The following is a 16939-nucleotide window of genomic DNA, read 5'->3' as shown; positions in this document are numbered from 1 at the left end:
CTCCCTGGGGCCAGCTCCCCCGCTGACCCCAGTAGGCACCCCCATACTCCGCGACCCGCCAGGGAAAGGGGGCCCAGGCCCATCCAGACCGGGGCCCAGTGCAGCAGCGCCTCCCGGCCCCACAGAGCCCGGGACAGTCCACCCAACCCCACCACAGAGAAAACTGCACCCACCCCACCATCCACTCATCTTCCAGACTACATAAGACAATAAACACCCAGGCTGAGATCTTCCTCCACCTCTCCTGTATCTCCCCCTCCTGCAGAGGGAGCTCCTGAGGAGAGGAAAGCTCCTGCAAGATGTGACAATCTCCCCCACCAGTTGAAGAGCCCTCCAGGTGGCTCGATGCACCGGCGGCACCCTGCTCCAGGTGCTCAAAAGCACTTTAAAGATTAAAAGAAAGTAATAAAACCAAAGAGGGGTGGCTGAAAATTCAATTTTATTTATACAGCGCCAAATGACAACAGTCCCCACAAGGCGCTTTATATTGTAAGGCAGACCCTACAGTAACACATACTGAGAAAAAAACAACAATCATATGACCCCCTATGAGCAAGCACTTTGGTGACAGTGGGAAGGAAAAACTCTGCCTCCCATTCCAATTTTAAATACTCTAGGAACAACAAGTAGGCCTGCAGAGCGAGAGCGAAGTGCTCTAATAGGGTGATATGGTACTACAAGGTCATTAAGATAAGATGGGGCCTGATTATTTAAGACCTTGTATGTGAGGAGCAGGATTTTGAATTCAATTCTGGATTTAACATGAAGCCAATGAAGGGAAGCCAAAACAGGAGAAATATGCTCTCTCTTTCTAGTCCCTGTCAGGACCAGTGTTGCCAACTTAGCGACTTTGTCACTATATTTAGCGAGTTTTCAGACCCCTTAGCGACCTTTTTTCTAAAAAAAAGTCGCTAAAAAAAGACGTGAAAGCCCATATTGCTTTTACTCTCAACAAGCAGCGGGTGCTGTAACGCAGTCAGTTCTTCTTTTACTCTTTTACTCTTATGCTGTTTTGTGGATCACAAGGTTTAAAACTACTTATAAACACACACACACAAAGTAACTCCACCAGAGTGCCTATTTCGGGTCACTTTTGCCAGTCCAAGCCCGGGTAAAGGAACAGGATTGGAAATGTGACATTAAACAAAACAATAATTGCTAAAAGAAATTTAATTTGTAGTTCTAAATAAACTCTAAATGCATTTAGGACGTTTTTTACTCACTTTATGTCTCTTCCACGATGTTATTTGTCTCTCCAACAACATAGGGTACAATTAGATTAGTATGATCAATTATGCAAATTAGGCGATGACATCATTTAGCGACTTCTAGCAACTTTTAGGACAACCAATAGCGATTTTCCTTACTGAGGAGTTGGCAACACTGGTCAGGACTCTTGCTGCAGCATTTTGGATTAGCTGAAGGCTTTTCAGGGAGTTTTTAGGACTTCCTGATAATAATGAATTACAGTCGTCCAGCCTGGAAGTAATAAATGCATGAACTAGTTTTTCAGCGTCACACTGAGACAGGATATTTCTAATTTTAGAGATGTTGCGCAAATGGAAGAACGCAGTCTTACATATTTGTTTAATATGTGCGTTGAAGGACATGTCCTGGTCAAAAATGACTCCAAGGTTCCTCACAGTGTTACTGGAGGCCAAGGTAATGCCATCCAGAGTAAGAATCTGGTTAGATACCATATTTCTAAGCTTTTCAGGGCCGAGTACAATAACCTCAGTTTGATCTGAATTAAGAAGCAGAAAGTTAGCGGCCATCCAGGTCTTTATGTCTTTAAGACATTCCTGCAGTTTAACTCATTGGTGTGTGTTATCTGGCTTCATGGACAGATAGAGCTGGGTGTCATCTGCATAGCAGTGTAAATGTATGCTATGTCTTCTAATGATGCTGCCTAAGGGAAGCATGTATAATGTAAACAGAATTGGTCCTAGCACTGAACCCTGTGGAACTCCATAACTAACCTCAGTGTGTGAAGAGGACTCTCCATTTACATGCACAAACTGGAGTCTATTAGATAGATATGATACAAACCACTGCAGCGCAGTACCTGTAATACCTACAGCATGTTCTAATCGCTCTAATAGGATATTATGGTCGACAGTATTGAACGCTGCACTGAGGTCTAGCAGGACAAGCACAGAGATGAGTCCACTGTCAGAGGCCATAAGAAGATCATTTGTAACCTTCACTAAAGCTGTTTCTGTGCTGTGCTGAGCTCTGAAACCTGACTGAAACTCTTCAAATAAACCTCTGCAGATGATCTGTTAGCTGTTTGACAACTACTCTTTCAAGGATGTTTGATATGAAAGGAAGGTTGGAGATTGGCCTATAATTAGCTAAGACTGCTGGGTCTAGAGATGCTTTTTGAGTAAAGGTTTAACTACAGCCAGCTTGAAGGCCTGTGGTACATAGCCGATTATTAGAGATAGGCTGATCATATTTAAGATCGAAGCATTAATTAATGGCAGGACTTCTTTGAGCAGTTTTGTAGGAATGGGTCTAAAAGACACGTTGATGGCTTGGAGGAAGTAATTATTGAAGTTAACTCAGAAAGATCAATTGGAGAAAAAGAGTCTAACTTAACATCAATGGTACTAAGAGTAGCTGTAGATAATATTACATCTGTGGGATGATTATTGGTAATTTTTTCCTCTAATGATTACAATTTTATTTGTGAAGAAGTTCATGAAGTTTCTATGCCATATGTTAAAACAAGATCTAGAGTGTGATTAAAGTGGTGGGTGGGTTCTTTTACATATTTAGCATCTACATGGATGTTAAAATAACCCACAATAATTATTTTATCTGAGCTCAGAACTAAATCAGATAAAAAGTCTGAGAAATCAGACAGAAACTCTGTGTAAGGCCCAGGTGGACAATAGATGATAACAAGTAAGACTGGTTTCTGACTTTCACAGCTGGGGTGGACGAGGCTAAGCATCAGGCTTTCAAATGAATTAAAAGTCTGTCTGGGTCTTTGGTTGATTAATAGGCTGGTGTGAAAAATTGCTGCCACACCTCTCCCTCGGCCTGTGCTTCGAGGTTTCTGGTAGTTAGAATGACTCGGGGGTGTTGATTCATTTAAACTAACATAATCATCCTGCTGCAACCAGGTTTCTGTAAGGCAGAGTAAATCGATTTGTTGATCAATTATTAAGTCATGTACTAACAGAGACTTGGAGGAGAGAGACCTAATATTTAATAATCCACATTTCACTGTTTTACTCTTTGGTTCAGATGTGGATACTTTATTGTTCTTTCTTTGTAATTGTTTATGTTTAAGTTGTTTGTTGCTGGTTTTTAGTTTGTTTTTTGTCTGTTTGGGAGCTGACACAGTCTCTATGGAGATGGGTTTTTGGGGGGGGGGGGGGGGGGGGTAGCAGGAGGAGAGAAGCTGCAGAGAGGCGTGTAAGACTGCAACTCTGCTTCCTGGTCCCAACTCTGGATAGTCATATTTTGGGAGGTTTAATGAATTTGTCCATATTTCTAGAAATGAGAGCTGCTCCATCCAAAGTGGGATGGATGCCGTCTCTCCTAACAAGACCAGGTTTCCTCCAGAAGGTTTGCCAATTATCTATGAAGCCCACATTGTTTCTGGGACACCACTCAGACAGCCAGCAATTTAAGGAGAACATGCGGCTAAACATGTCACTCCTGATCTGATTGGGGAGGGGACCAGAGAAAACTACAGAGTCCGACATTGTTTTGGCAAAGTTGCACACCGATTCAATATTGATTTTAGTGACCTCCGACTGGCGTAACCGGGTGTCATTACTGCCAACGTGAATTATGATTTTACTGTATTTACGTTTACCCTTAGCCAGCAGTTTTAAATTTCCCTCAATGTCGTCTGCTCTGCCCCCTGGAAGACAATTGACTATGGTTGCCGGTGTCTCTAGCTTCACATGTCTGAGAACAGAATCACCAATTACCAGAGTTTGACCCCCGGCGTGTGTGTCGCCGAGTGGGGAAAAACGGTTAGACACATGAACGGGTTGGTGGTGTACCTGGGGCTTCTGTTTAGGACTATGCTTCCTCCTCACCGTGACCCAGCCGCCCTCTTTCCCCAGCTGCTTGGGATCTGCCGGGGAACAGCTAGCGGGGCCTACGCTATCTTCGGCTGCACCAGCTACAGGGGCCTGGCTAGCTACGGGTGAATGAAGGGTGCGAAGCTGAGTCTCCAATTCAGTAATCCTGGCCTCCAGAGCTGCAAATATGCTACATTTGTTACAGATTTCATTACTGCTAAAGGAGGCTGAGGAGTAACCAAACATCTGACACAATGAGCAGGAAAGTGAAGGGGGGACAGGTGAAGTAGCCATGGTGCTAACGAGTCGGCTGCGAGCTAAGCTAAGCTATTGAAACAGTAAAGACACAGTGAGTGAATACTTTGGCTATAAATTAGGGAGTGAGTGCACAGAGAGTGTGCTTCGGATGAAGCATGTGAAGATTATACTATGAAAGAAGAAGGTATCTAAGTTTTTAATTAAATTGCTAAGCAGGTAAGCTACTCAAAAACATCACTGTGTTTGAGCAGTAACAGGAAGTGATACTCTACCGCAGAGAGCGCGAACACCAATTGTTAATATCGGCGCAATATGGTGCAAATGGAAAAGAATGTGTCACTGTTTGTTTACAGGTGCAAGCTCGCTGTCATTACTGTAAACAAAGGTTATTGGGAAGGGAGATTTTAAGCTCAAGTTTCGTCCTGTGACCTGAGCAGGAAGCAGCGTCATTTCTCTGAGTCGTCACATCCTGACTGAGCCCAAGATCATCAGCTGAAGCAGCTTTAAACTCAAACGGTTAACTGTCTCTTCCCAGCTTTTTCAAGTGGTCTCAGTCACTATAGTACCTGTGCAGGTAGGCCAAACCGAGTGCGTTCTAATAGACCAATATGCTTAGGAAGGTATCGAACTGAGACATGTGACAGGAAGTATCTGGTGTTCCAGTTATCCAAATACTAAGGAAAGGAGCTTCAGTACTTCCTTTAGCATAGGGTACATGCTAATATTACTGTGTTATTGTGCCACATGCGTTTATGCATTCATGGCTTCTGTGGGTGGGGCTAACTTGTACTGACTGAGTGTGAGCTCTGAGTGTCAGGACAAGGCCAAAGACTGAGCATCCAAGTGCAGATCATGCTTTCCTTCTGATAATAAACAGTCCGGGTAGCAACTATCACAAACACAACAGCCATGACTTTTTTCTCTTAGATTTTGTTCAATTTGCAGTAAATTGTGTGTCACAGAGTTTTTAATTCACAGTTGGGCGACTGAGTGAAATATTATCCTCCTGAAAGTGAAACTCTTGGAAATACGTTTGCGAGTGTTTACGAGTGTCTTCATGCGGCTGCAGACGTTGAATGTTCCTTCTTCTGTAAAACTCCAGCCTTTGTAATGAAGGATAGTTTTGTTGTGAAGCACAAATTAATGTAATAATAATAATAATAATAATGGATTGCATTTATAACTTATGTCTAAAAATGTATCATTTCATACATCTGTTAAAACACTCGACTCCAGATACATGACGCGCAGCTGGAAACACTTCCCGCAAGACGAGCTTCCCGAGATTCACAGAATTTACAGAAAATGTTACATTTATGTGATTTATATCGTTATCGGGATGATAGAATTCTTATATCGGGATATGAGATTTTGGTCATATCGCACAGCCCTAACAGTTACCGTTTAAAAAAGGTGGTATTCAAATTACAGTTACTTTGTTTAAATAAAGGGATTACACAGCGGTTTCATATATTAGGCTGTCCCCTCTCTGTTTTTGGTATTTACACGCTGGTGGAAACCCAAGGAAAACACACATTAAGAGGCTCAAATGTCTGTGTCTCAATCTCGCGTCTCATAATGACATGAAGAAATATTTTTTAAAATGTTTAATATGAAGGCAATAGGCAGAGTGTTACATGTAGGGCTGCCACGATTACGTCGACTATCAAAATCGTCGACGACTAATTTAATAGTCGACGCGTCATTTGAAGCTTTGCAAGATCCCAAAAGACGCAGGAATAAGTAGTAGGATTTAAGAGTGTAATAACGGACTGAAACAGAAGATGCCAGCACTGCATGTACAAGGATGCCAGCTGCCGTTAAACCCCGAAGAAGAAGACTGTGTCCCAGAATTCATAGCGCAGCCCAGCTCAGTTGTCAACAATGGCGGCAGCTAGTTAGTTTTAATATTACTCTTATTATTCTTTCTGGGTCACAAAATAAACTTTTAACATATTTTCAGGCGAGAATGTAGCTGTGGAAACCTCAAATATCTGCTCAGTTTATCAAGACACCACATATTTTCAAAAGCGCTCCGACGTTTTATTTGTTTCTGAGTAAATCGGTTTGGCTGAGATTAAAGTTATAGTTTTTACACAGCTGAATAAACGTCAAGCAGACAACTGATCATCAGAAGTGTGAGATGCTCAAGAATTTACTCCGGTGAGTTTATTAAACTCCACCGAAACAATCTGCAAATTTCATTTAAATTTAATAAACTATCATCTTGTCTTTATTTTTAGTTAGCACATACCTGAAACACTGAAAGCTGTAAGCTAATGATAGTTATATAAGAGCAGCTGCTGCTGGTGCAATAAGCTGTACGTTTTACGTTCAATGGATGCATGATCTGATTAGTCAACTATCAAAATAATCGTTTGTGGCAGCCCTAGTTACAGGCATTGCCCTAAAGCATGCAGCCTGATGGGCAGTGTAGTCCGTGCTGCAGGGAGAATGGACTGCCATACCCGTTATGTGTCTGTGAGCGAGGAGGGAAAAAAAGGAAACGTACGAGCTGTCACGGAGCAGAAACGGGAGCTGGAAGCATGTAAATATAATAATAACCACTGCAGCCAAGAAAATGGTAAAAGGCCTGTATTTATATAGCGCCTTACTAGTCCCTAAGGACCCCAAAGCGCTTTACATATCCAGTCATCCACCCATTCACACACACATTCACACACTGGTGATGGCAAGCTACATTGTAACCACAGCCACCCTGGGGCGCACTGACAGAGGCGAGGCTGCCGGACACTGGCGCCACCGGGCCCTCTGACCACCACCAGTAGGCAACAGGTGAAGTGTCTTGCCCAAGGACACAGAAGAGAGCCTGATGAGCCCAGCTGTAAGTAAGCTGTTAAGACTCAACTGTACGCTGTGTTCGTGTTTTCCTCTGAAACAATAAGCTCCGTTGGAGCAGCCTTTCAACGCCTCTCTCTGTCTCTCGCTAGCAAAGTTGACCCAGATAACAAAGTAAAGCTATTTTTCGGCTAGGAGCCCGACACGAACCTGACGTATCAGCCAGAGGTCCCTTTACTACGGTTCGGAGCCGCGGACCTGTTTTATATACGCGCCAAATAGTTTTCTACACGAGATCGCTGCAAAAAGTGTAGCCTTACCTAATGTCCACCTACTGTTACTCATTTATATTAAGATTTTTACATCTAGTTGGTATTGGTATGGCGAGTAACCTTCAGTAATAAATCACCCAGCAATACATTCATGTAGTTGGAAAAAGCATGATAATATATTAAGTAATCCAAAGTATTCAGAATAGTTACTCTCATTGAGTCGCATAACGGAATACGTTACAAAATACATTTTGGGGCATGTAATCTGTAATGGAATACATTTTAAAAGTAACCTTCCCAACACTGATCACCCTGAGTATGTATCTGTACAGTACACAGGTCCGATTCCGGCCGAGCGAGGGGCGGAGCTCACCATGGGCGGAGGTCGCAGCGAGACCTCTGCACTGACCGGGACGGGAGGGGGGCGGGGCACGGCCACTACCCAAAATTCCCAGCGGCCCAACGCCTGCTGCTTCTGCTGGTGCTGCTGCTGCAGCTGTTCATGGTGAGACACACCTGCCTTACCTGGTCAGTGCTGCCCTTAACCTCATCGTGTGTGGCTGTGCTGTTTGTGCGAGTTTGTGTGTGTGCGCGTTTCCTGTCTGAAGGCTGTTTTATCATGTCAGTCTCACTGTCAGGAATGAAGAGGAGAGGCAGAGGTGGAGGAGGAGGAAGAAGATACCGGACACAAAGATGGAAACCATTCCAAACTGTGAAGCTTGGTGAGTCACTGCAGTCGATCGTTCTCTGCTCGACCTCAAAAACATGAAAAACACAACTTTTTCCGCACTGCAGAAAAATGCCACCAGGGGGCAGTATGACCTCAGCTGAGCTCAGCGAGCCGTGAAACATGTTGATGGGAGTAGTACGCAGTTTGGGAATAAGCTGAGCCTGAGTGTGAGTTTTATTTACCTGCAAAGGAAACGTGTTCAAACACAGATGTGGTCTGACTGTGCCTACATCAGTTTATCCTGCATTAACGGCTCTAGGATCTTTACAGACTCTCAGTGTTTAGCCTCACAACTGCAATTAAGTCAGAAATATCCAAATATTCGTACGTTCAATTTTATATCAGCTAACTGCAGACCAGGAACATACACAAATGAACAGATGAAGATGAACAAAGCTTTCCCCGCTTCTTCCTCAGCACCAAACCATCGTTAGAAGAGATCCGGCTGTGGTCTCAGTCCTTCGACAAGCTGATGAGGAATCCGGCAGGTCGAAATGTTTTCCGGGAGTTCCTGCGGACAGAGTACAGCGAGGAGAACATGTTGTTTTGGCTCGCCTGCGAGGACCTCAAACAGGAGATGAACAAGAGCGCCATTGAGGAGAAAGCTCGTTCCATCTATGAAGACTACATTTCTATTCTGTCACCAAAAGAGGTATGACTGTTTTTCAGCTGGGGTTATACCAGTGCTCACTGTTTAGAGGACCAGTGTGTGAACTATACAACAGGTGCACAGAGCTGTAAGATGTAAGGTGTGTCTAAGCCAGAGCTGTGATCGCTCTGTTACAAAAACACTGGATACAGGTTCTGACACCAGGATTTACTTCCTGTTTACGCATTCTCATTGCTATCCTCGAAGAAACCAACTCCAGACTTTTTTGGAAAAAAATTCTTCATTTAATCCCAAACGCTACAGAAAGAGTGCGTATTTCTCCCACATTAGCTTCTAAAATCCAGGTGTTTACAGGTGCACCTTACAGCCGTACGTCTTGGATTTTCAGCACTGGCACTCTCAGTGTTCGGGTTTTCTTTCTTTAAGGAGGTAAAGAAAATATTTAATTGATTTCAGCAGTTGAAATGACAAGTTACAGCACGCTGGACAGCACCACCAAAGCTGAGGCCATGCTTCTGGAGACTTCTCTCCAACCTCTGGCTGTGGAGGAGCGTCTGCTCCGTGGGTTCTGAGTCAGCTGATCTGTCGGTCGAGCCACACCAGTGGATGTAAGCTGTGGGGAGCAGAAATGTGTCTTCAGTTATCATTTTTGCTTCTGACAGTTCAAAATGAGTCAAACTGTATTTCCATAGAATCTTTCCAGATAGCATCAGAGAGAAAAACAGAAAAGTTCCCAAAAGCAGGTTTAAAAGGTTTTTAGCTGCTTTGAGAAGGAACCCAATGAGATGTCAGACTCAGGGGGAGACAGCGCCACAGTTTGGCCACTGATGGAAAAGCTCCGACTCCTTTAGATCTTGTTTGCTGCACAGCCAGCAGATGGCCTCGGGGACCTGCTGGGGCTGCATGGATGTACCCTGGTGCTCATCCATCCAATTCAATTCAATTCAATTTTATTTATATAGCGCCAAATCACAACATAAGTCGCCTCAAGGTGCTTCATAGATACAGAGAAAAATCCAACAATCATATGACCCCCTATGAGCAAGCACTTTGGCAACAGTGGGAAGGAAAAACTCCCTTTTAACAGGAAGAAACCTCCGGCAGAGCCAGGCTCAGGGAGGGGCGGGGCCATCTGCTGCGACCGGTTGGGGTGAGAGAAGGAAGACAGGATAAAAGACATGCTGTGGAAGAGAGACAGAGGTTAATAACAGATATGATTCAATGCAGAGAGGTCTGTTAACACATAGTGAGTGAGAAAGGTGACTGGAAAGGAAAAACTCAATGCATCATGGGAATTCCCGGCAGCCTACGTCTATTGCAGCATAACTAAGGGAGGATTCAGGGTCACCTGGTCCAGCCCTAACTATATGCTTTAGCAAAAAGGAAAGTTTTAAGCCTAATCTTGAAAGTAGAGATAGTGTCTGTCTCCTGAATCCAAACTGGAAGCTGGTTCCACAGAAGAGGGGCCTGAAAACTGAAGGCTCTGCCTCCCATTCTACTTTTAAATACTCTAGGAACAACAAGTAGGCCTGCAGAGCGAGAGCGAAGTGCTCTAATAGGGTGATATGGTACTACAAGGTCATTAAGATAAGATGGGGCCTGATTATTTAAGACCTTGTATGTGAGGAGCAGGATTTTGAATTCAATTCTGGATTTAACATGAAGCCAATGAAGGGAAGCCAAAACAGGAGAAATCTGCTCTCTCTTTCTAGTCCCTGTCAGGACTCTTGCTGCAGCATTTTGGATTAGCTGAAGGCCTTTCAGGGAGTTTTTAGGACTTCCTGATAATAATGAATTACAGTCGTCCAGCCTGGAAGTAATAAATGCATGAACTAGTTTTTCAGCGTCACTCTGAGACAGGATATTTCTAACTTTAGAGATGTTGCACAAATGGAAGAACGCAGTCTTACATATTTGTTTAATATGTGAGTTGAAGGACATGTCCTGGTCAAAAATGACTCCAAGGTTCCTCACAGTGTTACTGGAGGCCAAGGTAATGCCATCCAGAGTAAGAATCTGGTTAGATACCATATTTCTAAGCTTTTCAGGGCCGAGTACAATAATCTCAGTTTGATCTGAATTAAGAAGCAGAAAGTTAGCGGCCATCCAGGTCTTTATGTCTTTAAGACATTCCTGCAGTTTAACTCATTGGTGTGTGTTATCTGGCTTCATGGACAGATAGAGCTGGGTGTCATCTGCATGGCAATGTAAATGTATGCTATGTCTTCTAATGATACTGCCTAAGGGAAGCATGTATAATGTAAACAGAAGTAGTACCGTGGTCTATGAAGGGGACGAGGAGTGTAACGGTCCTAATGCTCCTGCGTTGGTCCCAACATAGCCTGTTAGTCTTTAATGCAACGAGCAGACGCGCGCACACACAGCGATTGTGTTAAAGCTGCAAACGACACAAATCTAAATAGCCAGTCCTCTTCACCAGCCTCAAACATCACTCAGCCAGGGGAAGCTGGTTATACTAGACACCTGCTCAGCCAGGTAAAGGCCCGTGATTGGCCCAAAACACAGATCCCAGAGAATCCCGGGCCCAGAGCGAGACCCGTGTAAAGTTAGCAGATTTTTCAATAACAAAATTCACTTCCTGTATCATGTAGGTGGGAATGCACCCATAAGCATTTTGGTGCAGTCCATTGTTGTACTCGCGGCTGTCAGAAACTTGCGATTCTTTTAATTGAACAAATTGGTAAGCAGTCATGGGAGTTACAGTTCCCATACCATAATTCCTTTATGTAGCACTTAGAACACATAGCTGGCCCAAGTGCTGTACAGCAGAAGAACAAAAAGTACAATAAATAACTAACAATAGAATAACAGTGTCAGTTACCCACTGAGTCAAAGGCCAGTGTATAAAAATGAGTTTTTAAAAACCACGTCTGAAGTCGACCGCCTACTAGAGGAAGAGCTTCAGGGTCTCCTCTAAGTTTCAGCTGCTCAGCTGACCGGAGTGAACCGTATAAGGCAAATATACCATTTAAGGATTTAAAAACCAGTAAAAGGATTTAAAATAGATCCCAAATTCAAATGGAAGCCAGCGTAAGGAGGTCAGAACTGGAGTAATATGATTTTTAAAACCATTTGAAAACACCTGTCTGGTGCCAGCGACAGGTCCTGGTTTACAGGGTTAAACTCGTCCATTTGGGCCAGTAACTGGTCTCTGTGGGCTCTCCACCATCATCCATAAAAATAATAAACAGAATTGTTGACAAAGGGAATAAACGAAGACAAAGAACCAGTCTGACTTTCTGCAGGCAAAGACAAGGCTCTGACTGTAGTTATACACTCAGAGAACAGATAGCTCCATACAAAGGGACGATACTCGATACCTTTGAAGGGACAGAGGGGGCGACGTGTTTGTTTTTTTATTTCCGTGCACTCTTCTCGATCCTGACTGAGCGCCTCTGGGTGTAGATTATGTAAGTATCTGCATTGTTGATTGGTTGATAAGTGGGCTGGAATAGAGAAGGGAGCGATAGCAGAGTTCACCGGGAACAGGAGTCAATACTCAATTTCTACTTTTTGTATGTAAGATCAACAACAACATGAGCAAGAGTGGCTCTCAGATGGTTGAACCACAGACTCTGTACACTGCCTCCCTCTGGCAGCAGAGCTCTCTGCAGGCAGATGGGTAGTCTGCAGCCTATAGGCAGCAAACACTGCTCAACCATAAATCTGCTTCCCCCCAGAGTTGCCTGATCATTTGCCAGAATTTCTTTAAGACTGAACAAAAGTCTTGCTCAAGGCTTCCCCTAACTCTCACAGCAGAGGTTTGGTTCATTCAACCATGACCAGAGATGCGTTCTGCCCATTGTTACCGCTCTGCAGCCTCCAGAGTCCACAAGTAAACCAAGCTCCATAGGCCTCTTCTTAGGCCTGTCTGCTTCAGGGATCACCACCACAACACCCACCGACCACTCCACAGGCACAACTCTGGATCGTGATCCATTCAGATCCTCGCCTGCAGTTCTGTAGAAAGTCTTCTGCCTGTGACAGACTCTCACAGGTCACTCTCACTATACTTTTGGGTACGCAGCTCCTGAAGACAACATCCAACATTTTTCCCAAAAGGCTGATTCTGTTCATCTGGACGTTTTCAGTGGGAGAAACGTTTCACGATCGTCTAAGTGACTCCTTCAGTCTCAGCTGACTGCAGGTTTCAACCTTATAAAGAGCACATTTGCACAATGACTGAATCCAGCCCACTGAATGAACAATGGGCTGTGAGGTCGGTTCCTTGAGTGATGAAACGTTTCTCCCACCGAAAACGTCCAGATGAACAGAATCAGCCTTTTGGGATTTACTTACCTGGATGACTGAGCATCAAGACATCCAACATTTTTATTGGAGATTATGTATCGGGATTTCAGGAGCAGGACCACGCCTCCAAACGCTCCTTCCGGCTGTCATCTACAGAGGTTCCCCCAGTTCTGCAAGCCGATCATTCTCGTTTACGTGCCTCACCCTCCCTCTCTCTTTCTTCTCCATTCTTCAACTTCTTCACTTCTATTTAGTGCATTGGGATCTGCCAGGCCCGGGAGCCATCGCCAGTCTCCTTCGAGGCCTTCCCCAAACCGCAGCTCAATTCATGCCAAAGCATCACTTTTACCTACTAAAATGCTGTCAAACCTAAAATGAGGACGTGGGCTCAGTTAGTGAAATGTTATTTCCATGTTAAAGACATGTGGAGACGACACAGTAGCCTGAGTTGGGTTTAGCAGCAGCTGTTCAATGCAGTGTGCCTGGTTAAGAGTCTCTCGTGAGCTCCTATCAGTCACGTCTCCAGCTCCAGGTTGGCTGGCTCATTAGTCACACTGTTTCTTTATGTAGTGAAACCTGAACTGCTTTGTTGCATCAAAGTGTGTTTTTCCCTCCAGGTGAGTCTGGATGCTCGGGTTCGAGAGGTGATCAACAGGAAGATGCAGGATCCGACGCCACACACCTTTGAAGACGCCCAGCTGCAGATCTACACGCTGATGCACAGGGACTCCTACCCACGATTCCTTGCCTCCAACATCTACAAGGCGCTGGTTCATGGCGGCTCCCGTACGCCCTCCGAGTCCTACTCCTAAACATCTTCATCCAACCTGCGCTCTGCCTCCATCCAAATCTTTCAAGCAGTCATCACTCCATCCTCAGCTCTTCCCACGTACTCATCTTCATCGTCTCTCCACTTCATGTTTTCTTCCTTTTAGTCACACTCCTGCTCACTTCTTTCTTCTTTTGTAGTCACCTTCTCTTAATATGGAGATAATCATTTTGAAAACAAGAAAAAAAACCCTGGAAACAGATTTACAATGTTTATAAAAATATATATATTTTTCTCGAATTTGAAATCTTAATCAGGCCTTTGACGTCAGTTAGACCTTGTTATGTGCAGGGTTAGTGCAGTGCAGTGATTAAAAACTAGCAGTTAAATATTAAGACAAACTCCTGGCCAACAGTTTCAGCTCAAACAGATGAATTTTAATAGCAGTGAACTTATTGATTTTAGGTGATTTATGAGTTTTACGTCACTGAAATCAGACTAAGCTGATCCCTGATCCATCCCTGCCTTCCTCCTCCTCACGGTTCACCTCTGCTTTGGTTCATGTTTCCCACCTGCTCCTGAGGGCACCAGCGAATGACACTGAAGTTTTACTGGGGTGATTGTGTTTTCAGTGGGAAAAATATTCACATGTGCCATCAGCTCTTTGTGGATTTTTACCAGCCTTGCTCCTTAGCATCTCCTTTCACAGAGCCAGCTGACTCCACCTCGCACTTCAGGAATGATGCGGTTCAAAGAAAAAGATGAATGCTGCGTCGTTCCCTTTCTCTGTTTTTGAACTGGAAACATGACGCTTCCTGAGACGCTTCATCTTTGGTAGTTCGCTGGATCGATGACTTTACTCCTGACCACAGGGGGGCGCCGCTTCCTCCAACTACTGATTAACAAACGACTACGTGAATATTTTATATCACAGAACTGAACGTGGAACATTTCACCTACTTTTGTTTGCCGTGGTCTCTCCTCGTCCTGGTTTTTCCAGAAGAGGATGACCCAATGAGACTGATTACACCCGACACACACACACAGAGCAATAAAAACACTGGAGTTTAGAAAACACACACAGAATCAGTGCTACTTTACTTACACGGACCGTTCAATAATCAATACTTTCCTTCCATTAATGGTCAGAAAGACACAGATTTGAGTTTCGGAGTAAACGAAGCTGCTGTGACCGCTGTGTCTTTAAAATGAATGGATAATCAGTAATAATGATTATTGTTCATAACTAGTCTGCAACCAAAAACTACTATCACTGAGAGATGAAATGTAAAGAGTGCAAAGCTGCAGGCGGACGTTTGTGTTGTAATAAATGAACATTGTGTCTGCCTCGTGTCGCAGAGACCATAAGAAGAAGGACCTGTTAAAAGTGACACAGAGGAGGTTTTGTTTGTGCGGGTGGAGAACGCTTCACTGTTTACGACCAAGAATAACGCGCAGGTGAAGTTGGAATTTTATCTTCTTTAAGTCAGACGTACGCTGCCATTACGTGAATGTTTATGGTCGCCACATCTGTTTTCTTACAAATTTATAACAGGCCCTGTAAGTATAGTATCACACACACACACAGACACACACCGGGGCTGCCTACCTGGGCGCTGCTGCTGCTGCTGACCTCTGCGACCTCTCACTTTTGACCTCATCACTGTCTGTGGCTCCTGATTAGCTGCAGGAGGCCACCGGGCTCATCTGTGGTTGGTCCATTCAGGAAGGGGGGCGGGAGGAAATCCCAGGTGCAAAAAAGCAGCCCATGTTGTGAGTCGGACGCTTCCTGCACTGCTTCATGGGAACGCTGGTAGATGGAGGCGGAGGCCACAGGTTCCAAACAGGAGATGCCTCCCTCTTCAGCAGACCAGTCACACGATGCATTTCTCTTCGTATTGTTGATGTTATTTATTTTCTATTTTGTTAAAACTGTGATTTTAATTGTACAAATATAAAGAGAAAACTGAAGATCCAACGAGAGGCTGCTTGTTTTGTGACAGAAATGACCTGAGAGGTCAGACAGTGTTCACACCTGTGTTAACACCAAGGACTGAATCAATAAAATCTCCCAGGCTAAAACGCTGTTATTATGATAACTGACCAGCACCGACACACTCTTTTTTTTGTGTGTCCCGTTTGGATCTTTAGCCATCAGAATTGTTGTCTTAAGGCCAAGAAAGATGCCAAGCGAATTTATTTTACCAAGTGGATCATCATGGCCTTGCCATATTGGTCCATTTGATTGACCTTTATAATTATGAATTTATTTTATTTTCATTTTTTAAAGTCGGGACAGACATGACTGTGGGATAGGACAGGGAGAAAGAATGAAAGAAAGAGGGAGAGAAAGAAAAATAGAGGAGAGAAGAGACTGTGAGAAAGGGGGAAGAAAGAAAGAAAAACAAACAAAACACCTGGGTCACCTGTATGGAGAAAAAAAAAACAAGAAAGCAAACAACAAAGAGCAACATAATAAAAACAGCACCATCACAATAAACTAGCTAACAATAGATATCAGTAGATACTAAATATTAAACGATATTGTGCAGCACGCAAGATAGACAGCGCACAATGTGCTTTGAGGCAGCAGCCAAGAAAGCTGTAGTCCGCGTCTGTGAATACCCGTGTGTACACCTGTGTGCACACCTGTGTGCATCAGCATGCTTGTATTCCGAAGGTTTCTCCATGTAACGATCTGCTAGGGAGTGTGGGGAGCCACAGCCCCATCCACCAGGGTATGAAGCAGGTATGGAGGAGATCCAGGCCCCAGACATCCAGAGGCCCCAGAGTACGAGGACCCGAGGAGGACCACTAAAGGGGGGGGAACCGTGCCACCCTCCTGGGAAGAGCTGAGTAGAGCCCCAAACGAGAGGTCACCCAGCAGCTACGGAGCAGAGGCCAGAGGGGGTTGCAGTGGCTTGCACACACAGATTTCATTAACCATGTCAGGGTGCTAGCTCGCTGGTTTCCCGTGTTCTGATGGTAGGATTTCTTTCTAACCTTCGGCCTCGATGAAGAGGAAAACCTAACGGTGTTTGCAGGGTTGGTGAAGTCGGTCCAGCTGATGTGATGATGAACTTGAGGGTCTACGCTCGCCACAGATCACTAACACGTATATCTGACTTTGTGGTAAAGTCACAGACTTCGCTTTGATCTGTGACAAATCAGGCTGTGTGACAG

At 44.3% G+C, this 16939-nt stretch overlaps 1 protein-coding gene across 5 annotated transcripts in view; it reads left to right on the top strand.

Annotated features, from left to right (window-relative positions):
- LOC113013148 (regulator of G-protein signaling 17-like) overlaps positions 1–15734 on the top strand; it is a 47665-nt gene extending 31931 nt beyond the window's left edge. For 4 of the 5 annotated variants that reach the window (XM_026153814.1, XM_026153817.1, XM_026153816.1 and 1 more), the window contains 4 exons: positions 7708–7880; positions 8002–8097; positions 8523–8757; positions 13605–15734. In XM_026153814.1, the coding sequence (XP_026009599.1) occupies positions 7708–7880; positions 8002–8097; positions 8523–8757; positions 13605–13799 (699 nt within the window). In that variant the 3' untranslated portion in view covers positions 13800–15734. The remainder of the gene's footprint in view (positions 1–7707; positions 7881–8001; positions 8098–8522; positions 8758–13604) is intronic. The other variant, XM_026153815.1, reaches the window with a different exon arrangement.
- The last annotated feature ends 1205 nt before the right edge of the window (positions 15735–16939 follow it).

Source organism: Astatotilapia calliptera, chromosome 20, assembly GCF_900246225.1.
Source record: "Astatotilapia calliptera chromosome 20, fAstCal1.2, whole genome shotgun sequence".
NCBI classification, from domain to species: domain Eukaryota; kingdom Metazoa; phylum Chordata; class Actinopteri; order Cichliformes; family Cichlidae; genus Astatotilapia; species Astatotilapia calliptera.
Note: the sequence above shows the minus strand (reverse complement) of the source record. Positions and strands in the feature narration are given on the sequence as shown.